Source organism: Corvus hawaiiensis, chromosome 14 (genome assembly GCF_020740725.1).
Source record: "Corvus hawaiiensis isolate bCorHaw1 chromosome 14, bCorHaw1.pri.cur, whole genome shotgun sequence".
Lineage (NCBI taxonomy): Eukaryota > Metazoa > Chordata > Aves > Passeriformes > Corvidae > Corvus > Corvus hawaiiensis.
This window is the reverse complement of record NC_063226.1, coordinates 21,438,784-21,463,833: the sequence shown is the minus strand read 5'-3', so window position 1 is coordinate 21,463,833 and position 25,050 is coordinate 21,438,784. Positions and strand designations below refer to the sequence as shown.

General features: G+C 41.6%; 1 protein-coding gene and 1 long non-coding RNA gene across 3 annotated transcripts; one reads left to right on the top strand and one right to left on the bottom strand.

The window, feature by feature from the left end:
* Window positions 1–1,953: 1,953 nt before the first annotated feature.
* On the top strand, window positions 1,954–21,605 carry CHIC1 (cysteine rich hydrophobic domain 1). Of its 2 annotated transcripts, XM_048319293.1 has the most exons (6): window positions 1,954–2,141; window positions 8,554–8,608; window positions 15,023–15,178; window positions 16,833–16,889; window positions 17,079–17,138; window positions 17,823–21,605. In XM_048319293.1, exons 1-6 carry the CDS (start codon window positions 1,972–1,974, stop codon window positions 17,871–17,873), a joined length of 549 nt encoding a protein of 182 aa, XP_048175250.1. In that variant the 5' UTR covers window positions 1,954–1,971; the 3' UTR covers window positions 17,874–21,605. The 2 variants fall into 2 exon arrangements, with proteins under 2 accessions (XP_048175250.1, XP_048175251.1); XM_048319294.1 differs by lacking the exon at window positions 16,833–16,889.
* On the bottom strand, window positions 21,121–24,969 carry LOC125333415. Its single transcript, XR_007206844.1, has 2 exons — window positions 24,027–24,969; window positions 21,121–23,154 (listed from the first exon to the last, which is right to left on the bottom strand). It is a non-coding gene; the product is annotated as an uncharacterized LOC125333415 (long non-coding RNA).
* Window positions 24,970–25,050: the final 81 nt, after the last annotated feature.

The window sequence follows — 25,050 nt, the reverse complement described above, 5'->3', positions numbered from 1 at the left end:
CCAGGGCCAGGTTGGACAGGGCTTGGAGCAGCCTGGGATAGTGGGAGGTGTCCCTGTCCATGGCAGGGGGTGGAATGAGATGAGCTTTAAGTTCCCTTTCAATCCAAACCATTCTATGGTTCTCTGACCTTTCCTGTGGATGGCTCACCAAAGCTACCACGAACTAAGACAAGCTCAACTGAAGAGTAAAACCTATAACGTAAATGCACAGCATCAGAACTATCATTTTTTCCAGTGCTCTCAGTTACAAGACTTACCTCTTTGGTTTTCACACCAGTTAAAGCAGACATCCAGAATTTAACTGAGAGTAAAATGAAGACAAGTATCTTATTTTAATACCCCCATATATAACTTTATTTCACTGGTTTCAACACTTTCTTTCCATGGGTTATGAATCTATATAAAGATGAAGATGAGTAGAAAAAATATCAGATCCTTAAGTATAGAATAGTTTTCTCTATTTTTTTATCATGTTTCTAAACAGGATGTATTTTAAATATTTGGTCAATGACTTACTTTCTCTGCAATTTACTGACAACATTCAACACTAAAAAAAATGTATTTTGACAAAAATCAGAGAACATAGAACATGTAATTTCACTTTATGACAACTTGTCTCAATTTTTTTCTCTAGCTTAGAGTGTGATTTACCTGCAGCTCCACATCAGATGGATAATGTGCTGAAGTACAAGCACACAGCACTGATAAAACTGTAGCTCATATAATGTTACTTTCGGAGGCAACAAAAATTTTCACCGTCAAGTCATCTGCATTTTGCTGCAGTCTAGAAACTCCTGAAAAACAATAAAGATGATTTGTGAAAAAATATTTTCCTGGAAACAACAAACAGGGATGGAGACCCATTTTTACTTCATGCAGGAGAAGGTGAGCTTCTTTCTTAAGAGTACCTTCTAAAAGTACCTACCACTTTCCAAATCCACCAACAAATCCCAGACAATCACCTCAAAGCTCTGAGAAAATTCTACAGCCCCCGCCCTCCCTTATCTTCACCTGAGCCACCCCGGGGAGCGACACAGAGGGCAAAAACGAGAGGGGAAGGGGGAAAGCGCTACCCGGCTGTTTTTATTTAAACCTCTACAGAAACACACCTGGAAAAGAGTTTAAGGAAAAGGAGTCTCAGCATCTGCCCCCGTCTTCCCTGAGGAGCCCCTCGCACCGGCCCGGAGGCGGGAAGGGCCGCGCGCGCACCTGAGGGAGGCGCGAAGGGGAGTTATAAATGTGATAATAATAGTAGAGATATTCAGGTCCTTTCTACGCCGAAAGCTGATGCGATTTTTGGGGGTTTTTTTGGTTTTGTTTTGTTCTATTGTTTTTTTGGTTTGTTTTTTTTTTTTTAAAGCAAATTAAAATCCAAAAAGGTTTTTTTTTTTTCCTGTAACCAGCGAATTAAAACTCCCCTCAGGAGCTGCTCGCGCCGGCTCGTCACCCTCACGCACCTGAGGAGCGGGAAGGAGCGCGAGCGCGCGCCTGAGGGGCGGGCGGCGGGAAGGGAGGTCGGGGGAGTGAGGAATGCTAACGACAGTAGAGGTAACACGAAAGGCCTAGAGGGAGTCTTTACAAAAAAAGTTAAAGAGTTCAACGAAGTTATTCCGGCTTCCCTATAACCACCAACAGTAACTTCTCTCAGCAGCTCCCCGTGGCCGGCTCGTTACCCGCCGCCCGGGAGCGACGAGGGGCGGCCGCGCACCTGAGCGGCCGCCTCCGACCACCAACACCGGCCGCGACCTGCTCCCCGCAGCCTCCCCGGGGGGCAACGCCTTCCGAGAGCCCGCACAGCTGGGGGACGCGGGCAGCCCGGGGCCGTTCCCCACACAGTGCGGCTGCAGACGCGGCCACGCTCCCGCACCCCGGCCGGGTCTGGCTGCGCCTGCGCGCCGCCCTCCCGCCGCTGTTCCGAGGCGCGGCCCCGCCCGCGGCGGGCGTTGCGCAGGCGCGGCGGGAGGGCCGGCGATGAGCGTCCTGCTGCCCAATATGGCGGACTTCGACACGATCTACGAGCTGGAGGAGGAGGACGAGGAGGAGCAGGATGAGCCCGAGCCCGTGGTGCGGAGCCAGGAGCTGCCCCGGCCCCGCGACGCGCCCGATCCCGTAGCGGTACGGGGCGCCGGGCACATCACCGTGTAAGGAAGGAGCGGGGGGCAGCGTGAGGGGCCGGTGTGGCGGGGCGGTGGAGCCGGGCGGGAGCGCCGGGAGGGGTGAGGGCAGCGGGAGCACCGTGCCCCGGCCCTGTCGGCCCCAGCCTCCCGCCCCGCGGGGCCGGGAGCCGCAGCCCTGCGCCCCCCTCACCTGCTCTGCGAGGGGAGTTGTGCATTTAGCGTCAGTATTTTCCGGTAGCTCGAGGAAAGCCTCAGTCGTGAATGAACAGCCGGAGTTGGCTGTTGGGTGCAGAGGCTGCAGCGCAGCCCTGGCAGCCCTCCCTGGTTGCTCCTCTTTATCCAAACAATTTGTTAGATAAAAAGCAAAGTCCACGCGATGCGAGGACGAACAGCCTGTTCAAACCATCTCGCTGTGACCCTTCTGTGCCACAGCTGAGCCAGGGAGCCCCCACACTGCACTGCAGAGGAGGCTCGTGCCTGTGCTGTACTTTATCTGCTCCAAACTTAGTTGTGACTTTGGTTTAGATTGAGTGTTTTTATCACTGGAACACAGCGTGAGCCAGAATGTTTGCTGCTCATTTAAACAGTTGAACAGAAGATGAGCAAGCTGTGTTTCCTTATATGTAATGTTTACTCGTAGGGATTTTCTTAGCATTCCTGCTCCACCAAGCTGAAGAATTAATAGAACCAAGTGCATCCTTAACAAGTTGTTGGTTGTCACATTAATTTTCATGGCTGGGAGGGAGGTATTGAAATTTGTGTGTTGCAGAGACCCACCAAGCTTGTGTTGCTTTGGCTCTGTCTTTGGATTGCATAAAATTCACATTTCTCTCTGTAAATAGGTGCAGTGTGATCTAACTCCCTGCAGCAAAAGCACTGGGTGGGGAAGGCTGTCCCTACCCTTGGGAAGTAGTGTTGGATTTGATACTGTGTCCTCATGGAAGCCTGGATCAGGGTTGCATTGAGCTGGTGCCAGTGGGGAGCTGCTCTGCTGCACCGCACTGCATTTGCTCGTGCAGATGGAATTTCTTTGTGTCTTCGCCCCAAATAGCTCCTGGCCGGGCTAAAGGAGAGGTGGAACACAAGCAAAATGCTGAGAATACCAAGTATGCATCTTATGAGTTACCTGATTTTAAGTGCTGAACTGGAAAAAACATATCATCTGCTTTGCTTTCTCTGTTGCTTTTTGTGTGTTAGTGATGTTACTTACAGTTCCTTCTTGGCTCCAGCATCTTTTTGGGATGGGCAGGAGCATCTCCAAGAACTAGTGATGTCTACATCAAAAAAAAGCACCCTTGTTAGTGATGTGGAAATCCTCAGCTAGCTACTTGCCCTTGTAACCACCTGAGCTGAATCCCCATCCAACTTATTTTCCCTTTCTCCCACTCCTCTCAGCTTTCTTCCTGTAACAGGACCTACCTGCATTGTAGGAGGCAGCTTTTATCAGCTCACGATGTATTTTTAAATCTCCTTGTACTGATAAAAACAGTTAGTGGATGTTATCAATAAAATGCAAGTAAACCCTGGACACTGGAGTATGTAATCCTAACTTCCTATTAAATGGGAACTGTTTTGCTTCCCAAAGAGTTTGTGTGTTGGAGCTCTGTCACTTTTTGATCACACAGATGCTGCTGTTTTTGAAATCAGTTGGCTGCAGAAGCAGCCTGCTCCAATTACTGAAGGGAGAGACGTCATCCAGGAAAACCTGGGTTTGTTTTCTGAACCTGTCTGGAGCACTGCTAATGAAAATGTCCTGACAAGTCAGACATTAAAAAACAAAACCAGTTATCTTTATAATGCCATCGTTTCCTTGGATTTTTGTTTCAGATGTCTCCTGTTCCTCACCTGACGCTGGCCTTCTTGAATACTTTTGGTGTATAGAGAAGGGATAATTCTCAAATTCCAGGGTCATCTGCTTCAGCTTTTCATGTACAGTTCTCTTACCAACTCCCAAGTTGGTAGATTCAAAGCACTGCGTTAGTTTCTTGCATGAGAGTTTTTGTTGTTATGACCTTGTCAGTGAGCTGCTCACTCTAACAGAATTACTTCTTTGCAGTGTCCAACAGGACTAAATATAAATTCCAGGTGTTTTCTGAGGGTATTTAGCAGGATCGTGCTTTTCCCACTTTACTTTTGCTAACCCTTCCACCCCTGTGCATGGTAGGAGTGACCACGTAAAGCTTATTTGTTTTATTTTAGTCAGAGGGGATGTGTGTAAAAATGGTTGGTAAAATCTACGCTCATCTTGTCCAGGATTCTTTGAAAAAATTCTCTCTGTTGTATGTATTGTTTTTGAAAGCTTTTGAATTTTAGCACAGATAAATTACTAGGTCCTAGTAAATGCCTTTTCTTCTGAAATTCCATTTTGATGAGTTATAAACACCTTGTTTGCTGTTTCTTTCATAGTCAGTGTGACTCTGCTTAGTGTATCCAAGTATCTCCACACATGTTTATAGTGAAGACTGAGTCATGCCTAGCAAAGGCAAAAACAGAACAGTAAACAAACTGTAACCTGGTTATAAGGTTTTATTTATCTGCTGTAATTTTTCCGTATCATTAAGTCCATGTGGATGGATGGTAATGAGGTAATGAATTAGCCATTAAACATATTTTTGCCATTAGTATCCAGCTTGTGATTCCTGCTGAAGTCTGCAAACCTCCTGGTTTTGGCTAGAAGTGAACTTTTGGTATTCTATCCTGTTTTCTGTAGGAGTGCCCCAGGGACCCACAGTCCAGGTGCTGATGAAAAGCTTATTGTCATCAGCTGGGGAAGGGAGGGAAGAGCCAGTTGAGATAAGATGACATTTGATTATTATCTAGTATTGCTCCATCTTCCACATATTTAAAATAGCAAATGACCTCAGCCTTCTACTCGTTACCAAAAACTTCATTTTCCAAAACATCATCCATGGGTAAGGACTCTCTTGGGTAGTTCTGTTGGCTCCACAGGAAAATGTCCTGAACTGGGAAATGTTCAAGGAGATTTCAGCTCAGGGCTCTTGAGGGATGTCATCTTTACCCTCTAATGCTGGACAAAGCTCAGCTGATACCTCATAAAGAGCAGTGTGGGTCTGAGCTCCACTCTTCCAGAGAGGTTAAACATAACCTGGATTAGGTATGGGGAAAGGAGCTGTGCTCAAAGGAGGTTGGAGAGCTTGACTAAACAGGTTTTACTTGTGCAGTCTAGTAAGGCTGATTACTATCTAGAAATACATTAGTGGGAGAAATGAGAATGAGGTGAGGTTTAAGTCAAAAGAAATAAAAAGGCAAAGCACCTGTAAATATTTCTCTTCTAGATGTGAGAAGGTGTTCCCAAAGTCTTCCTGTTTTAGTTGTGGGGACAGAAAAGCTGAACTCCTGCTTTATGAACTAACAGACTTTATCTTGTACCTGTTGCAGGTGAGTTTTGCAGCTGCTGGTTCAGGATGTTCATTTCAGTCTTTAATTTGAGGGATTTAGGCATTTCTCTTATTTTAGCTCCCTAGGACAATTTGTGTTCTCCCCACTCTACAGATGGGGGGAAATGAGGTGATGGGACTTGCCTGATGCCATCCATGAAAAGAGGGAAAGAGGGACAGAACTGGCAAGTGAGGTCATCCTAGTTCTGTTCCAGCCTATAGGAAACAGTCCTGGCTTGTAGAGGTACTTGTCATGCAGTGAGAAAAGTGCAGCTGAAGGACGTGGGTGACTGATCTGAATTTCTAAATGTTACACTTTGGGCAGCTTGCACTGACTGAGGAGTCACAGAACTGGCCCAGAAATAAATCACCACCAACTGATGTTTTATATGACTTAAAGGACAGCTACTGGAATTGATGCTATAGTGATTTTTAAATATATTGAATTTTAGAAGATTTCATAGGCCTGCTCGTGCTAGATCACTAGTCTGTTGTAGGAAGTCTAATTAAGTTAACTTCCTCTTGATCAATACTTTAGATAATAATTTCTTTACATTAAAGATTCTAATAACACTTCAGTACTTCTACAAAGCTGCTTGCAAAGTTATACAACTGTATAACATCCTGCTTCCATTTCTTTATTTTATTTGGTTGTTGAGTCAACCTCCTGCCTGATCTAACAGGAGTTTAATGTTTCTAAACTCTGTGGTAAATAACCACAGAATATTCTGTAAAGCTTCTAGAGATATTTTAGTAAAACTGAGCTAAAGGCCATCAGTGATTCTTACTAAACATAGTATTTTAAATATAGTTAAAACATAAAGTTAAATTATTTAGCCACTCACAGGTGTCAGTGTGAGAGATGCCTTTCTGTAACTCAGGTTTCTTGGATGTGCTGCAATTGAAGGGAGTGTTTTGGCAACCGATAAAAATTTGGGGGGTTTAATATGTTTCACGACATCAGCCTTGAAATTTAACCCAAAACATATTGTGATCTTGCATTCCTAATCAGATTTATTAATCAGAAAGCACTAATTTATCTCATTCTTTATGGAAATTGGGGTGCAATGAGAATTTTAATGAATATATGTGATCAGTGAGATAAAAGACACTACCTGTGTGGTTTAGGAAGTGTTTGAACTCTGAGTTGTAGAAGGTCAGTGGAAGGTTCTGGGGAACAGTTAGCACATGTTTGCTCTTTTTTTCATTTCATTTGCTGTTTCCTAAGCTTCTGTTCTTGGCCACTCTAAGTCAGTGCTGTGGACAAGATGGACCTTTGGCATAATTTAGTGGAATTGGTCTGTTATATGGGTAGAGTAAATAATTCTTGAATTTTCCAGGAGTTCTTTTATTTTGTTGTCTGATTGCCCCTACTTTGTGATCATTTCAGGTTGTTCCATTGCTGATGCACAGAAAAGTCTGTGTTCCTCAAAGCAAGCTTGTGTATGTGCTTTATAATTTCAGTCTTGTTTTTTTTTTTTTTTAAGACTGAAAAGGCTACTTCATTGCTCTCCAAGCTTCCTTAAAACTAAATATATAACATTACAAAACCTGGGAGATTTCAGCTTAAAAAGAAAAGGTACAAAATGTGGAGGCTGACTCGCCAGATGACAAAGAGAATGGAAATGTGCTATATTAGTAACCTTTGTGCTTGCCTAAAATCTTGCTGTTTTTGCTGTTTGGGGTTTTTTTGTAATGTTTTACACAACTGCCGCTCTTTACAAGAGAGAGCTCTTTACAAGAGGCTCTAACTTAAATTATTCATTGGAGAACTGGATTGAACTTCACCAGTGTTGTTGCCAAACATTTCAATTACTGGATTTCTAGAGACAGCACAAGTTCTTCTATTTTTCCTCTCTCTCCTTTAAGGTTGATTTGACTTTTTTGCGTACTTCTGAACAATTGCCATTGTCAGTTTTGGATATCTGAGTTATTACAGAGTGCACAGGAGTGTGTATGGGTGATATAATGATGGGCACTGAGGTCCAGGGGAAGGTGTTGGAACCAGATGGTCTTTAAGGTCCCTTCCAACCCAATCCATTCCACAATTCTGTGATATTTCAGCAATACTGGTATTGGTACAAGGGACCAGTTTGAAGTATGGCAGGTGTCAGTTTGACTCAAAGCAAAGTTTGTTTCTTCAATAACTCCTACAATACCAAATGTATTTGTGCTCCTCTTTTTGGCAGTAATTCTTCCAGGTATTTTGATTTTTTTGAACACAGATACTCAGGAGATACTTTAGCAGAGCTGACTTGATGTACAATATATTTAACTTTACTAAATTAACATTAAGCTCTCATCAAACATACAGATTGTAGCTGAGGGCCAGCTGCTGCTGTATTTTGTTAAATTACTGAATTTTAGAGGTTCAGGAGTTTTGGAATTAGTGGTGACAGATTTACAAGCCAAATCCAGCTCCCTGTAGCTTTCAGTGGTTGTAATGAAAACCTTTTGCTCAAACCCCAGGACACTTCAGTGAAGAGTAGTCGCAGTGATACCCAAAACTTAATTTCCTTGAAGTTCATAGTTGTTGTAAAACTGTCCTTTGTGTAGGCTCTTACATGTTTTGCATGAGGTAGTTTAACTCAGCCTGAAGCAAGTTTGTAAAAGCACATGATTATAAATTTCTAAGATGATGATGAATGGGTTCCTTAAACTTCATCTGTTGCATGTGGAACAATTGCATGTGCAAGAAAGTAAAAGGACTGTTGAACCTAGTAAAACTGGGATTTCACAGCTGGAGGGTTTTTTCTTCCAGAAATCAAAGATTGAAAGCTACTGCCATCCAATTGGAAAAGAATTTTTGCACTTTTGGAGGTACTGAAGTAAAGCTGGGTTTCTGTCTGTAAATGACCTTATGAATGGTACACGAGACCTTACGTAAACTTAGATCAAAAGCTCGTGAAATAATGTAAGGACAAATCAAATTAATAATGGTTTCTTTTTAAAGTTAAAACTCTTATTTCTTTTTTTTTATTAAGGGAAACAAAATAAGTTAGGTGGAATATATTTTGTTTGTCTCTTTTGTTTTCAAGGTTTGGCTTGAGCAACAAGTTTGATACAGAATTTCCTTCTGTTCTGACAGGGAAGGTAAGTGTGAGATTAAACTGTTCTTTTCAATGGGAACACCCAGTGCATCCAGTGGTTTCTGTGTTGCATACATGAGCATGATCCCACTAAAGACTGTTACCTGTGGCCTGTGTGACCCAGCTGCTTGCTGCCCAGTCCCTCAGTGTAGCTGGAAACAAGAAGGAAGGATTTGCAGTGATTGTTATCGTTATTGACATTCCAAGCACAGCAAAGCTTACCGTGGATCCAACTGTTTCCATGCAGACCTGAAAGCAAGACTCATTTAACCTTGCTTTTTAAATACCTGGAGTTTGTGCTCCCTCCTGGGTGAATTAAATCAGTTCAAATACTGAACCTCTCTTTTGAGTATGCCTGACAAGCCTTGAGTTTGTTTAGACAGATCTCTGGAAGTGAATCTATTTTATCTGAAGCTTTACAGAACAAAATATAGTGTTAAAGCTACAAATTAAGTAGGTTTTTAGTAATTTTCACAAATACTGTTTAGTTTTGAAAATCAGTGGTGACAAAGTCTCTTGCTTTCTCTGGAGTCCTGTCATCTTACTAAATGCAAGTATAAGAAACTGTAATTTGTAGCTATTAATTTAACTTTCACAAAATTCTTAGTTCTAAATTCTTTTCATAATTGTATTTTTTTAATCTTTTAATTGTTTAATTCTTTTTCTCTTGATTTTTTTTTGTCCTGCTGTTTTACTCTCTAGTGCTTTGCTTTTGCTTCCATTTATATCCCCCTTGTGTATCTTTTCCAGAAGTTGTGAAGAAAAAAGTTTATTTGGCTCTTTCTCCTTTGTCTCATGTCATCCCACAGAGCTCCACTCCCTCTGCAGCCTCTTGCAGAGGTTGAGTCATACCAACAATACTCTGAACACAGCTGGATGGTTGCTCCTGCTTCTGCCAAATCCATCTGGGCTTTTTCCTCTGTCATTTTCACACCAGAGTACAATGAATAAAATCCTTGTGTTGAAGTTGCCTGGCTGCTCTGACAGCAGTACTCCTGAGAAGCAGGTTCTGCTTGGAGTTTTTGGGTGCTGAAAGTCAGCCTGGAAGTTGTGGCCTTGCTTTAGGGTCTCACTGAGCTCAGAAAGACAAATCCTACTGATTCCAGTGTGAGGGCTGCTGACACCACTTTGCATTTCACCACCTTGTGCGAGGCTTGTTCTTTTCTGGGAAGCTCTTTCTGATCACTGAACAGCCACAATACATTTTGGAAAAAACAATTTTAAGTTCTTTTACTCAAGTTGTAGTTTATTATAAATAAGCCTGTAGAAAATCCCTAGTAAGAAATGTTAAAACTTAATTTGATTATATAATTCTATCTCTTTCTGTCTCTCTAAAAGATATGTGGATTATTAAAAAAACAAACCAAACCTACAACCAGGTCTACACTTTTTAATACCAGCATCGATGGCTGTCACATTTTCTGCTTGATTGTCCTCCTCTTGTTAAACAGACAGTGAACAAAAGCTTAATTTAAAGTTCAGTTGAGTGCTCGGACTTAATTTAGCAAAGAAAGGAAAGAGGAAGTTCTGCTTGGCATTTACCCTTCTTGTTCTGTAGATGTGATCAGTGCTCCAGGAGTGCCATGGGCAGGGATTTGCTGTATATAGGGATGCTTCTCTGTTGAGAATCTTGATGCTCTGTTATCTTGTGGATTTGAGGGGCTTTCTGAGCCAGGAGACCTTGGAAGGAAATGAATTCCCTTTTGTCAGGGGAGAGCACCAATCAAACAAGATAGTAAACACATTTTTCTTCCTGCCTGCCACACACTGCCATGAAAGACATTAAAAACCACAGTTGTGGGTCTTTTGGTTTTTAATACTTTCATCAATTGCAAGAAATAAATAATCTGCTTCTTCCTCTGGTTGAGGCAGTCAATCATCTTAATCCCTATTGAAAATGAAAATTCAGTCATTTTTTCCAGTAAGGTTTTCTTCAAATACCCTGTTAAATAATTCACAATAATCAGTATCGTAGTCAACTGAGAAACCACTTCACGCTCTTCTGTTGTTAAAATGTAATTTTTTTGCTTTTTGTGAAATCAAAATTTATGAATAACAGCGATTGTATATTTACAAATTGGGATTAAAATGTTTACTCTTAACGTGCGTTAGTCCTCAGCTACTCTTAAGACAATGTCATAGTTTATTCATATTGCCTGTGTATCATTGAGTTTAATGGCTTTGCTATCCACTGTAAAATGATATTAATAATATATCCCATCTGCTAATGGAGTGTAAGAGATGAAGCCATTAGATGGGCTTGATGCATTTCTCAGTGGTACTGATTTTCTTTTGAATAAATACAGGTGTAAAAGATGTAGGTTTTTTAAGCAGGATGAAAATCTTAATGAGAGAAAACTCTGCAGCTACACCTTTCTCCCAGAAGCACAAACTTTTGGGGTTTATGCCATACTCTTGTGTTAGTAATTTACTTAAGCTTCCTGCCCTCAGTTTGCCCATCCACATAATGATGGCAGCAAGCCTGCTAGTTTTCTTTTTCTGAAATCTGGAATCCCCTTCCTCCTTCATCCATTTTCCCAGTCTCCCTGCTTTTACAGAGCCTGCATAGCTGTTGTAGGTTAGCCTAGAGCTACATGCTTGTAATTACACCTTCAGTGTTTAATTGAGACTTAATTTGTTGCTTTCCTTGGGAGAGGTGAATGTGTACATTTGTGGGTAAAGCATAGACAATAAAATAATAAAGGAAAGGAGAATCCCAGGTAGGTCAGATGTTGGGCCTAGCTAATTGAGCTGGATTAATATTTGTCTTGCAGGATGAGACATAAACTCACCTGGTTTGTAAATCCCAAGCCAGGCTTCTTTTCAAAGGAATGTTGTAAGAAAAGATTTGACTACACTTGATACAGAGGCAATATTTAACTTTTAATAATGTAATTGGACCTTGGCCTAAATTGAAATGGTGGTTAAATTTAAATTCTGTGTGCTTCAGGTTTACAGGATTATTACTTCTCTTAAACAAGCTTTCAACAAAATACTCTCCATGATGTGGAGCACAATAGTGCACACACTGCTCCAGGTGACCAGAAAATGATGGAGGCAGTGATCCTTAAGGGGAAAAGTGGAATTTCCTGCTCTGATCTTGAAACAAAAGGGGTCCTGCCCAGAGAGGAGTGTGCAGTGCAGGGCAATGTGAGCCATAAAGGGAGGGCTGGGCATTGTGATCCCGTTGTGCCGTGTGATTGATAGGGTTGGTGATCGTGATGATTGAAGGAGAAAGATCAGGCCTGCTGGGCTTTACTTGCTCCCTTCCTGTGTTTGGAGATCCTCTGCATCCTGTTGTAAAATATTATGACACCCCCTCCTTTCCTTTTATGTTTTTTTTTTGTTTTTTCCCTCCTAAAAGGAGCTAATGTCCCTTCCCAAGGTGTACAGGACAGCCAGGAGCAAAGTGCTTATCTCGTTCTTTTCAAGAGCCAGACGCAAACTCGCCAAGAGATTTCCAGAATTACTCAAAACTAGGCTTTCTTAGGGAGCTGTCTTTGTGCAGGAGGAGCTGTTAATTCTCTGTTTGTTTGAAATACTTCGCTCACTTCATATACACCTTTCAATAGCTGTACCTGCAAGAAAGGCAGGAGTTAAAATTGTGCCAGAAAATCAACAATTCTGTGATGGCTTTCATTTGGATTCCATTTCATTATTAGATTAGAACAGTTGTTTACAGGTATTTTGTTCTTAATCACTGTATAACAATGCTTAACTGTTACTGAGCTATAAACTGAGCAACAAAATTGTGCTTTCTTCTGTTTATCACAACATGAGGCTTATCTTGATCTCCAGTTCCTTTAGTTTCAGATGAAGATGTGTCATTAGTGACAGAAATACTTGTTGTAATTCCATTTCCTAAAGGCAGAAACAATCCAATAGCTTGGGTTAGCCAAACCACGTTAAGTAATTTCATCTTATGTTGTATCCAAGAGATTCACCTTTACATGAAAATATTTGGTGAGTTAGCAGGTAGTGGTGCTTTCGTAATATTATATTGAGGTAAACGTCAGACCAAAATGCCTGAAATGGAAATTTTCTGTTGTTTAGTGGCATCCAAAGTTGGTTTCTGGTTTAGCCGTTTGCTCTGCAGGAAGGAGAGTCCTTCAACTTTGCTCTCACAACGTAGGATCAAACTGTTAACCTGATGTGAACAGTGACTCCCTAAAAATTATCACAGGAACAGGGAATCTCCCTTTGCTTTCTTTTTAGGTCCAAATTTTTTCTGCCAGCTGTGCTCTAAGAATCTGGTTGAGTTCTCTTTGTGTTGAATGTTACCACTGATAAGGGTTATTCTTGTTAAACTGAATTCTGGGCCGTGCCATTCCATTGTCTTTGGCAGGTTTGTTCAGCTGGATTTGGAGGCTGGGCTGGGTTGTTGTCAAGGTCCAGTGAACTTTGTGTCTTAAGGAAAAGGAAACATTCTCTTCTCTTAGGGAGTCTCATTACGAAAGTATAAATGGGTTCAAGAAAAGAAACCCTACTTATTTTTATATTTCAAATAAGCAGAATGTAAAATTCTAAAAGATTTATCAAAGGAAGTGCCATTTGTAGATACCTAAATGTGAGGCTCATGTAACTTCCTTAAGAGTTGACAATGCCAATTAATGTAAGAATCTCAATTTACTTTGAGGCAGTGTGACTGCAGCAGCTGTCTGAGGTTACTGCAAACAACCAGCCCAGATGTTCTTTCCTCCAAAACATTCTCCCACGTTGAAGATGAAATGGTTTTGCTCATGTGCATCTGGTATTTATTATGTCCCAGTACAAGATCTGACACTGGCAAAGAAATCCATGAAACCTTGTTCCAGAGACATGCAAGTACAGGATACTTTGGCACATTACAATGGGATTTTTTGTCATTGCAGATGTCCCAGTACAAAGGATCTCAGGGGGTTTCTTTGGCCATTTTCTTTTTTTTTCCCCCCTAAACTAAGGTGTCTGTTGTAAAACAGACAAATTTTTTTAGTTGCTCCATTTGTAGATGTCAAACAAAGCAGCCTATTTAATGTGGGAGGGGGAAAAAGAATTACTTTCTGTATATTTAATAATTCCTGCTATAAAATAATCACACTTAAATTATGTTCTTATGTTATTAACTGTAGGCCTGGCTTGTGTGCAAGCCCAGCTGCCCCTGACTCCGTAGTGCCTGGTGACCTGAATGGCCAGGAAACAGATGTTGTATTTATTTACTCCCTTTCCTGCAATGCTTTAAAGAATTCAGCTCTTGTCAATAGGCAGAGGCAGCAGCATCAGGTCCTCTCCATTTCCTGCCCCGGGGCTTTGCCCCTGGTGAAAAGGATCTTTGTCATTAAATGAACACTTTTGTTGGTGCTGCTGCCCTTGTTTGCAGAGTCAGATGAGCAGAGCTGGGCTTGCTTGGTTGGGGGGTTATGGAGTGGTTGCACAGCTTTGTGTACAGACTCATTCTAGGGGATTTTCATCAACATGGCAAGTAGTTAGGAAAGATGGGGTTTTAAATTGTTTTGAGTTGTGCCTGCCTGGTCAAGTCTCTGGAAGTTGGTTCTGATTATTCTGCTTTGTGCATTCAAATGCTGGATTGTGTTAGAGTCAAGAGTGTCATCTTGGAGTTACTGCCTCAAATCCATGTTTGACTTGTCAGATGGAAGTGACTTGGATTCTGTAGGGAGATGAGGGCTTTGGGGTATGTGAGTAGATGAGAAAAGAGCTTATTTCTGATACAAAATGGGGGTTCCACTGTGACTCTGCAGTGGCAGTATAGGTATAAAATACTTACTCCTTTTTTTTCAAACAGCTAGTTTTCAACAAGTAGGCTTTATTCCTAACCCTGTACCAAGCTGCATTGCTCTGCCTTAAATACAATCCAGTGTATTTCTTTCTAGGCTTCCCTATTTTAGGAAGCAGCCACAAGGGAAGTTGTGGCTTCAGTGTGGGCCACTTCAGGAAGTTATTTGTGGACAGAGCCTTCACCCAGGCACAGTGGAGGCTTAGATTGGTATGACATTAATTTGGACAATATTCTCCCTTTCTGTGATACATATTTTTACTGCAAAGCTCCCACATTCCTTTTGAAAGCAGAGATCTGTCATTCTTCCATGGTTTTGGTCAGTGTAGCCAGTGCATGTATTGCCCAGCTGTGTCCCAATTCTGATTTTATTTGAGCTCACTGTGTTTTCAGGCCAATTGATTAATTACTGGTGCAATAAATATGGATGAGTCTGTTCATCTAAAAGATGTTTGGCTTTTTAATTCAAGTTTGTGCAGAGCACGCACCAGAAATGAATTTGCTGCAGGAAAATTACTTTTCATGCTCACTGGGTGACCAGTGCTTTAGAAGATTGTGCAATTTTACGTTTCATTTTAACCATAGAGGTAATTTCTGAGAAAATACACCTGTGCTGGCTCTCCCTGAAGTTGAGCCCTTCTGTTGCAGGTGGCCCCCGAGGAATTCAAGACCAGCATCAGCCGAGTGAACGCCTGCCTGAAGAAGAACCTCCCTGTCAATGTGAAGTGGCTGCTCTGTGGCTGCCTGTGCTGCTGCTGCACTCTGGGCTGCAGCCTGTGGCCCGTGGTCTGTCTTAACAAAAGAGTGAGTCCATGTTTCATCTTACTCTATGGATTTTTTAATTACTGGTAGGATTAACTAACTTCTCCTAATATCTTCCCCATTTTCAAACCCTGGTTTGGTCTCACATTCAAAAGGCTATTCTGGTCTCCACCTGAGAAAACAGAAAAAATATGAAATGACACCAAATTACCAATTGAATTAATAGTTTTAAGAATAGCTGATCCCATCTCAGTTCAAACAGGATGGACTATATGATACCTTAAATTTCCAGGATTTCTCAAGGTCTAAGAATTGAGTTAAATGAGTGCAGAACTGGACACTGACCTTCAAAGTGTGTCAGACTGAAAAATCACTTTTCCTCTTCAGCATCCCCACTAGCCCCACCCCCTGAATAAATATTTTTTAACTTAAAAATCACTTTTTAATATGCAATAAATATCACAACATTTCAGAGCTGTGGTTTATTTGCCATATTTTACTGTGCTGCTTCTATTAAGAACAAGCACCAATATATTTTCTAGAGACTTCCCCCCCAACAGAGAGTTGACCACTTCTGTAATGGGGTTCAAAGTGATAATTCTGAAAAGCACTTTAGTAGTATCAGGTAAATATGATTTCAGTTACCTCTGTGATTTACATTTAGAATTGATTTATCACAGCAGTAAATGTTTAGGAAGTGCATTAATGTGTTAACTTGGTGAAGTGCTCATCACTGAAACTGCATCACTAAAAAGTTAGGGGACTTGTTTTAGCTCATTTGAACTGCCTTTATAAATGTCATTTTTGCAGAGGAATATGCCTGAGAGATACAAATGGAGTATTTGCAGGTTTAAAACCATATTTAGTATCTTGTACCAGTGAAAATCTAAATAAATGCCCATGTGGTGTTGCAGTATTAATGAAATTCTCAAGGCTACAGAGAAAATGCACCAAGTAGGGAAAATGATGGCACTTCCGTGGGGGTGTGAGGGTGATAACAATCATGCAGTGATTAAAATTAAATGTATACCCTGCAGCATCATCACAGTTGTCTCCTTGTGATCTTAAAAGCCACTGAAACTTGAGAAATCATCTCCTCTCCACAGCTGTGGAAAGAGACATAAAGATCACACTTTGGTAATCCAGAATTGAAAATACAAACACCAGTTGTTGTGAGCTGGAGTTTGGTGGTGAGGGTTTTTTTCAAGATCCAGATCACAATTCCATTAGCAAAATCTGGAAATTACATGTTTGGAAATCTGTGTTGTCAGCAGAACACCTGCAGTGACTGCAGGATTTGCCCAGGAGAATGTGGGAGACTCTGTGTTGTTGTTGGCTGTGGTAGGTAAAACCAGCAAATTCAAAAGGGTCTCTTACTAACTAAATGAATTCTGGAAAAGTCACAGGCCTAAGCTGGACTTGATCTTAAAAATTTTTCCATCCTTAATGATTCTAAGTTAACAAAACACCCATGGGTGCTTCCTTTTTTGAAAAAAGGGGGAGTGGGAGATTGAAGTGATAAGATTTCCACTCATCATTTCTTCACTTGGTTCTACTTTTATAAAACTTAACTTACTATAAATAAATCTAACTTACTATAAATTAACTTAAGCCAGAAATGCAGTAGTAGTGAGATTCTTCTGGATGAGACTGGCTGCTGAACCATTCTCTGATACAGTTCTGACTTACTTTTTAGACTAGAAGATCAATTCAGAAGTTACTAGAATGGGAAAATAACAGACTATATCATAAGGTAAGAATAGAGTACTTGTTTTTTTCAGCTTTAGGAATATTGTCATGAAGGATTTTAGAGTCTTGTTGTAATTCCATACTTTATACTGATCCTAAATAATAAATCCTTATAATTCAGTATAGCTGATGCTTGTTGCATTACCCATCCAAACAAGATTGTGCTAATCCTTTATGTTAATTATTTCCTTAGCTTGGTTTGCACTGGAAGCTGAGTAAAAGGAAATGTGAAACTAGCAATATGATGGAGTATGTGAGTATTGCTTCTGTTCTTACTGCTATTCAACAGAACTATGATGGAATAGAGAAAATCCTTCACTTAGTGACCCTGTGCAAAAAGATCTCTCCCAGATAAATGTGCAGTTTGGTCTGTAATTTGGAAAAAGGGAGACCCACTGAGACTTACATTGGAGTGATTCCCACACCAGCACCAGTCCCTAGTTCTTTAACTTATCCACGTTTTCAAGTTGTATTCATAATTCCTTTAATTCAAATAATTTTACAGAAATATTGCATCTTTATAGTAATGTGGTTTTTTGGTTGGACCTTTTCTTTTGTGGTTTTGGTTTGTTTTGGTAGGTTTTTTTTGCCAGCTCCAAATTTCACATGGTTGTAAACAAGACAGACCTCTTAGGAAAGCAGAATTTCGAATATTTCTGTGGTTCTACCACTCCCCTATCCACTTTAACATGTAGCTGTGAAGACTGTGTAGACTTTAGGGAGAGATCCACCCCAAAAAACCCCAAGTATCCAGAATCCCTCTATTTCAGAATGACTGGAATTTCTGTTTTGTTACCCTGGGGAACATGCCCTCCTCACAGACTATCTCAGATATATTTACCCTTATGAATTAGCTAATGTTGCATGGAAATTGTGCTGAAGCTTTGAACTTTTTGGTTACTGTGTTCTGTTCTTGTCTTTTTCCCTTCTTGAACAGGTAATATTAATAGAGTTCTTACCAAAATACCCCATATTTCGACCTGACTGAGGAACAACATTGGTCTTTCATGTTACCTGTCATTTTCTACCCTTAGTGCCTTGTAGATGATTTTGGAAAGAAGATGGTCTACTTTGCTGTGACTTAAAAATGTTCTTCAGTAGAAATCTTCCTCGCTGTTACTTTCTTTTGTTAAGAAGAGAACAATTTGCACATTTTTTTATGTTGAACGAGGCTTCTATGTTGCACTCTGAATTTTTAACATTACCAATAACTGATAGAGTTGCCACTAGGGATCTTAACATCAGTGCTGCTTAAACTTGTTCTGAGCATGCTGCCTTATTAATTTCTCTCTTTGCTGTCCTCCAATGTGCATCCTATATTTCATCCTAAGTGTTGCAATCCTAGAAACCCTCAGTAGGAATATCCAGGTAAACTCCAGTAGTAATGATTTTAGTAGAACCTGCTTGCATAGGACTTGCAATCAACAGCACTGGTTTTGTCCTGCACTTTGCAAAATCATCATTTACATTAGGGGGGTGCATTAATTTACCCACTATGGATTTGTAAATATTGACTCTTTGCATAATGTAAAGTGTGTATGCCAAGGTTTACAGAATGTATTATAGCTCTTATTCTATTGCCAACAGTCCCCCAGCATCTGTTCCATGTGCTCGTTCCCCTGGGATTGTACAGACCCATCCACACTGGTTTTATGGGAAAGCCATAAAGAGTTTGTATGTATGGCAGATGTGTAGGGCTCAGTTGCACTTTGTTTAGTAAATGGATGAAAAATGCATAGCATTTCTGTCTTTATTTTGAAAAGTATTTCAAATATGAAGCTGAAATCTTCACCTCTGAAAAAGCTGCATTTGTGGGGTAGATGGCAGCTGCTATTAACAAAATACCCTAAAGTCTCTTTTTAAGTGAGGAATACATGGATGTTAAGTTCTATTTTGTTTTGAAGTCAGGAAAAATTAACCTTGAATCAGAGATCTTCATTACAAAGGAGAAAAATTAGGAACAGCCAAATGAAAGCTGAAGTAGCACCTTTGTTATTGTTGGTGTGTGGTTGTACTTCAGCATTTTCACAGTTAAGTGACATGATGTCCCTTCTGGTGGAAGTAAGTTTTATCTCAGTCAAAGTGGAGTTTCAAAACATGCTGAGGGGAGGAAGTGGAACAGTTGAAAGGGCTCCTGAATATGTTTTGGCAGTCAGGCACTGTCTGGAGAGCCACAAATGCCTTGTGGAATTCAGTATTATTTTGGATTCTTCCCTGTTTGCCTGATCTCAGGAAGGGAAGTTATTGTAGAAAAACTTCCTCTGATGGCTGACCTAAGCAAGACTACACGATAAAAGAAAGCAAATGGAAATTGTTGCAAGTTCTCTGCCTTTTCTAGCTAGAAATAACAAAACCCAGCAGATAACTGAGTATCTGCAAGTTGTGGTGGATTTCATTATCAGTGTCCAGGCATTTCTTTGCAGCATCTTGACTCCCTGCAACATCATCCCAAGTTGCTTTTTAGTTTCAGGGTGACTTGGGGCTTCCTCTGAATGTATTTGCATCTCTCCAGTTTGCAATATGCTATTAAAATACAGTATTTGTAAGACCATTGCATCCTAATGGCTGTAGTAGGTCAGATTCCTTGTACACAGTGTTTACAGAAGGCCAGTTTTATGCAAGTTGTTACTCAGAGGGAAGTTGGTGCTGTTTCCAGTCCCAGACTGATAGTTCAGAGTCTGAAATCTGCACATTTCATGCAGAAACTTTGACTGGTAGATTTGTGACAACTAAATGTGTTATTGCATTTGTAACATGAATAAAAATCTCCTGTGTTGTTTGAAATTACCATTAGCTACACCTTGCAACTCAGATTTCCATTGCAGAACCAAGCAAAGTGTTGTGTCCAATTTATTTCTTTTTTTGGTGGGGGGATGAGTGTTAACTGGAAGCAGAGAAAATAATGGCAGAAAAAGGCAGGGTAAACCAAAACTGAAATGGCACACCCAGTTCTTTGGGTTTCCCTGACAAATGAGTTTCTGGAGTAATTAACAGAACAATGGAAGTTTCTTACTGTTCTGCCAGAACTTTGTTGTGCAAAAAACTCAAGAAATCTCAGCAGGTTCTGATTTTCTTTTTCACGTGACTCGATTTTCTCACTGTACTTTTCCAACTGGGAGAACAGGCACTTCCTATGGAATCACAGAATGGGTTGGGTGGAAGGGACCCTAAAGCTCCTGTCATTCCACCCCTGCCATGGGCAGGGACACCTTCCACTAGCCCAGGCTGCTCAGAGCTCCATCCAAACTGGCCTTGAACACTTAAGCACATAATATTAGTTTTTAAGGTTTACATTTTAAGTACATAAATCCTATACATTTTAATTTGTCTTTAATTATTCTTTGTGCAGTCTTCAAACAATGTCTTTGTGTTTTAATTGACATTTAATTATGTGGCCATAAAGCAGCTGGTAAAGAACCAGAGCCAAACCTGTCATTTACAGTAAGCTCCATGTTTTAATAAGTAGATAAATTTGCATTAAAATGCAAAACTAGCAGCAGTATTATATTTGCATGTGAAAGACACAGGATCCATAGCTCATTGAAAGGTGAAGGCAGCTGGCAGTACTGCTGTGAACTCTGTCCACAGGTTTCTTTTTGCTTGGGCTGTCCTTTAGTACAAAAACATCACAGGTAATTCTGTCTCACGAGGCTGGAAATCTCATTTTTGACAGTGAATGATCAGCATGAGTTGGCGAAGTGTTCGTGGAGGATATTTGTCAGAATTTGTAGCAATGTAACAGATTAATGTCAGCAGAGTGAGTGGAAGTGGTGAAGAAAGTGCCTTGGCTGGTTCCAACACCATTGTGCAGAGAAGGAGAAAAGGGAACTGGTCCCTCTCAGGAGTGGGAGTTTGCAGCAGATTTTTAAAAGCAGCTACTGTCTACCAAATCAGTTTTTATTTCTTCACAGAAGCATGTTGACACTAATTTTGTTTCTAGATTTTATCCAGGATATCTTCGGGTTTGTATCTAGAAAGTTTTGTATCTGGGAGAGTATTAACACTGGCAGAGCATCAAAGCTCTTCCTTAGTGATTCCCCACCTGCACCTGCAAAGGTGCTTTCCCAGAGGAGGAACACAAAAGTGTTCAAACAGGCACACCCAAGTCTAGGGAGTGTGGGTTCAGTTGTAAATGGGTTACTTTAAAACAGGAAAAAAAATTATTAAATCTGGTGTGGTTTTGATAAATACAAAAAAAATTCTTACGCTTTTCTTGATAGGTACAAAACTCTGTATGCAAAACCATAAATGGATGTTTATTATTGTCCCACTGACAGTTCGCTACATTTTCTTGTCAACACACTACCATTGGAGCAATAAAAATGTCAAGCTATTAACATTTACCATAAATTATTTATCACTTTAGTAAGCAATGTTACATGATTCTTCTGCCATTCTTTTGTTTTCTGCTTTCAGTGTTCTTACAGTGTTGTAACATACTTGTATTGCTTCTGAAAAGTGGTTTTGTTTAAGCTGTATGAAACTGTGTTCTTAACACTTTTATTCTGTTTACAAGTGAACAGCCACTTTTTTAACAGGACCTCACATCTGGAGAGTTTTCTCTCTATTTTTTATTTTAAATGAAAATAAAATTCTAACTGAGCTTGCTTTCTACAATTTACTGCACTGGCTTGTGCCATTGAAAGAAGCTGGAAGTCACACATGCTTCATCACTTTGAGACATTTTTCTTTAATTAAATTCAAAGATGAAAACCTTGAACAGTGCAATGTGTTTGTGGAAAAAGAAATAATGGGAATCTTTTGTGTCTCCCCCTGCAGAGGTGTTTTAGTGGGATGGCAGCAGTGGTGGGGTGTGTTTCAATGAGACACACCTGATACAGCCAGGCCAGGGGCTTGGCTGGTTTAAAGAACAACACTTGGAAAGCTTAGGAAGGATTTCCAAAGTTGAGAAAACTGCAGAATGATCAATGTATCTGGTTTTCCTGGTGATCCACCTTCCACCCAGGGCAGCGGTGGAGTCCCCGTCCCTGGAAGTGTTCAAAAACGTGTGGATGTGGCCTTGGAGGATGTGGTTTAGTGGTGACCGTGGTGGGGGTGCTGGTTGATGGTTGCACTTGGTGATCTCCGAGGTCTTTTCCAACCTTAACGCTTCCTTGAGTTGGTTGGTGGGCTCACAGACCCTCCCTTGTAAGGACTTCCTGAAGGAATCTCTCCCTGCAGCATTCCTCTCCAAAAGCAGGGGTTTTCTCACACCTCAAAGGGAGCCAGCCCGTGCACGGCCAGCATGTGAGGGTGAACAGCTAAAGGGGTTTGTGCCCAGCACAGCGCAGCCCTTTGTGTGTGACTAGCCTGGCGTTGGAGCTGGGAAAGCAGGACTTACAACTAAAGCCTTTGGCTCATCCCTGAGGGAAAGGCACACATTCCTGAAAGGGGCACGTGCAATGTTTTTGTTGGAAGTTGTTTTGGGCAAAGCCAGGAGTGGCTGACGGGCTGCTGGAGCATGGAACTGATACTGGATGTTGGCTGAGAAATGCAGGGAATGTTCCTGGGATGTTCAGCCAAAACGGGGATGAGGGGCTGAGCAGGAGTTAATCCCCTCGGGGGGTGTAGGAGATGTAATTGCCCAGACTTAGCAGCAAAGGCCTGTGTTAAGGATATTTGGGATTTGGCCCTGACTCCTCTTGGAAGGCAGTCTCAGACCTGTTGGTAGTGCAGCTTTGCTGTGGTGTCTGTGCCAGTGTATTTATAATGCTGTGTCTGTCATCAGTTGAACTGTTGCAGCTGAGTTTATTTTTCTAGTGAAGCTTAGAGAGACCTAAACCCTTTACTTCTTAGACCAAATTAAATGTTAGCCTCCTCTCAAAAGCAAAGTTCTGTTTCTGTTCATCCTGCTTGCATTTATTTGAATTAATTTTCCTTGAAAAAGAGTGGCCAAGAACAATATTCCAGTTAGTGGCTCATGGCCAAGGCACCGGATACTTATTTCAGTGTTGATAGTTCCTTCTCTCGTGTGAAAAGAATGTGATCCATTAAATTTAAAGGGTCACATTTGTCTCCTTAGTGGCTGTATTGTACTTCTGATCCATAGCTGTTCTGTGATAAATTTGGGACTATTTCTCTTCAGCCACTTGTAGTTTATACAAGTTCCCTGCAGACACACTCATTGTCAGTCCAGACTCAGCATCTGACACTTTGTACTGGTAAATCTCTCCATATTTCCATTACTGTGTCCTCCCAGTCCTCCAGTTCTCCTTGTATTTGTGCTCCCAGTCTTCCTGTAAAAAGTCTTTGTCATGGACTGATTCAATCTGCAAAATTAACAAAAATGAGTTTACTAAAAAGATTAATTCCCAGATTGATTGATGCCTGAGTTTTGCTCATCATTTTCTAAATACCCTTTTACTTAGTCCCTGACCTGATTTAAATATTTCTATTATTTCTACATCTGACTGAATCAGTAATTTTCTTGTTGTGGTTTATCTGGGAGATTGAATCTACCTGGACTTGGTTGATTTACATAAACATGCAAACAGCAGATTTGGGTCTGGGCTAAAGTGCTGAATTCTGCATTTTCTCTTAATCACTGAATGTGTTTAGATAATGATCCTTTCAATATATTCACATTTTATTTCATATTCTTTATGTAAACCTTATGATCCATAGTAGCCTTTCTTGAGCAGTAAATTAAAATTTCTGCAGGAAATAGATTTGTATATTTGTATTCAGTGATAACAAATATAACCTGGTATTTTAGCTAGAAAAGAAGCACTTTTTAACAATAGTGTTGGTCCCATGGGATAGGTAATAATAAATATAATAATAATAATAAAATATAAATTGGAATAATAAATTGGAAAATTGGAATAGGAATAAAATAGGAAAGAGGAATCACAGTAGCTCTCAGACTAATAAGAATTTTAAATTAATAGGCAAATATTAATCAAAAGGTGATGACTGATCTGTATTTACTGTAAATCTTATGGTGTGCAAGCCTGAGGGAGTAATTGAAAACTATTGGTTCTCCAGACAGTTTCTACAGGGATCTCCTTGGACATTTTTGAGAGTGAAGTGTCTGAATAGAGCAGCCAAAGTCAAAAGGAATTCTGGTTTTGTTGTAAATGGAAAACAGTGGAAAATGGGAAGCCACTGCTGAGGCTCGTTGGTGAGCAGCACTCTCCACCTCTGCAGAGTTACCCTGGATCCATGGGTATAACCCGGGATCTCATCAACTCTCGGAGATCCTTGGGGGTCCCGTGGATGTCCAATTCCTATTCCAGTTCCCACGGTGAGTATTCATTCAGCATTCCCAATGTAGGATCCAGCAGGGCACAAGGAGCAGGAATGGACCACAGCCACACCGGAGCCACAGGGACGAGAGAGGGAACATTTTAATCCGGGATTTCTCTGCACTGTTTAGTGCATGGAAAAGGTAACTTGCTTTAGGATTCTCTATAGCTTTTGTTAGCATTAGTGCTGAAAAGCAGCTTGCTCCAAGTTTCCCTGTGGTACTGATGGAGTTAAGGGCTCTGAAAGGCGGAGAGGGTGATGCTCCAACCAGGAGCTCCCAGATGGAGTTGCAGAAGGAGCCTCAGGCGCTGCATCTCCAGGCTGTGAAGTTTAACATTCACCGAGGAGCTGCACAGCCAGACCTGGGAGGTGCAAACCCCACACAAACAGTCCCGAATGTGTCCCCAGCTGTCCGGGAGCACCGCGGTACTGACAGCAGTGACACAGAGCGGCATTCTGTGCCCCCGTCCCTTCCCAACACCTCGGGAATCCTGCGGGACTCCTCACGCCCTTCCCGGGGAGCTCCGAGCGGGAGGCGCCACGGCGGCCGTTCGGGCTCTTCTCTGCACGCCGCGCTCCTTTCCGCGGCCGAAGCCGCGGCGCCTCAGCCTTGCGGGACGCCCGGCGCGGGGCCGAAAGGTCGAAATTCCGCTGTTTCGGAGAAATCCACGCAGCGCTGCCGCGGGCACGGCCGCGCTCCCGCCCTTACCGCGCATGCGCGGGCGGCATTGGCGGGGCGGATTTGGCGAGCGAGCGGCACCGGGGCCCTGCGGGGCACTGCGGGCAGCATTCGGGCCCGGCGGGGCTGTACGGCCGGCGTTGGGCCCCGGCGGGGCCGTGAGGGCGGCTCTAGGGCTCTGTGGAGCGGGCGGCACTAGGGCCCTGCGGGGCAGGCGGGAGGCGTTAGGGCCTGGCGG

What these genes read in the sequence shown, in the direction of transcription:
- CHIC1 (XM_048319293.1), top strand. Translation starts at nt 1,972, where the DNA reads ATGAGCGTCCTGCTGCCCAATATGGCGGACTTCGACACGATCTACGAG. An exon ending in CTTCTGTTCTGACAGGGAAG is followed by an intron (nt 8,609 to 15,022) that starts GTAAGTGTGAGA and finishes CTTCTGTTGCAG; the next exon opens with GTGGCCCCCGAGGAATTCAA. An exon ending in TGGTCTGTCTTAACAAAAGA is followed by an intron (nt 15,179 to 16,832) that starts GTGAGTCCATGT and finishes CTTACTTTTTAG; the next exon opens with ACTAGAAGATCAATTCAGAA.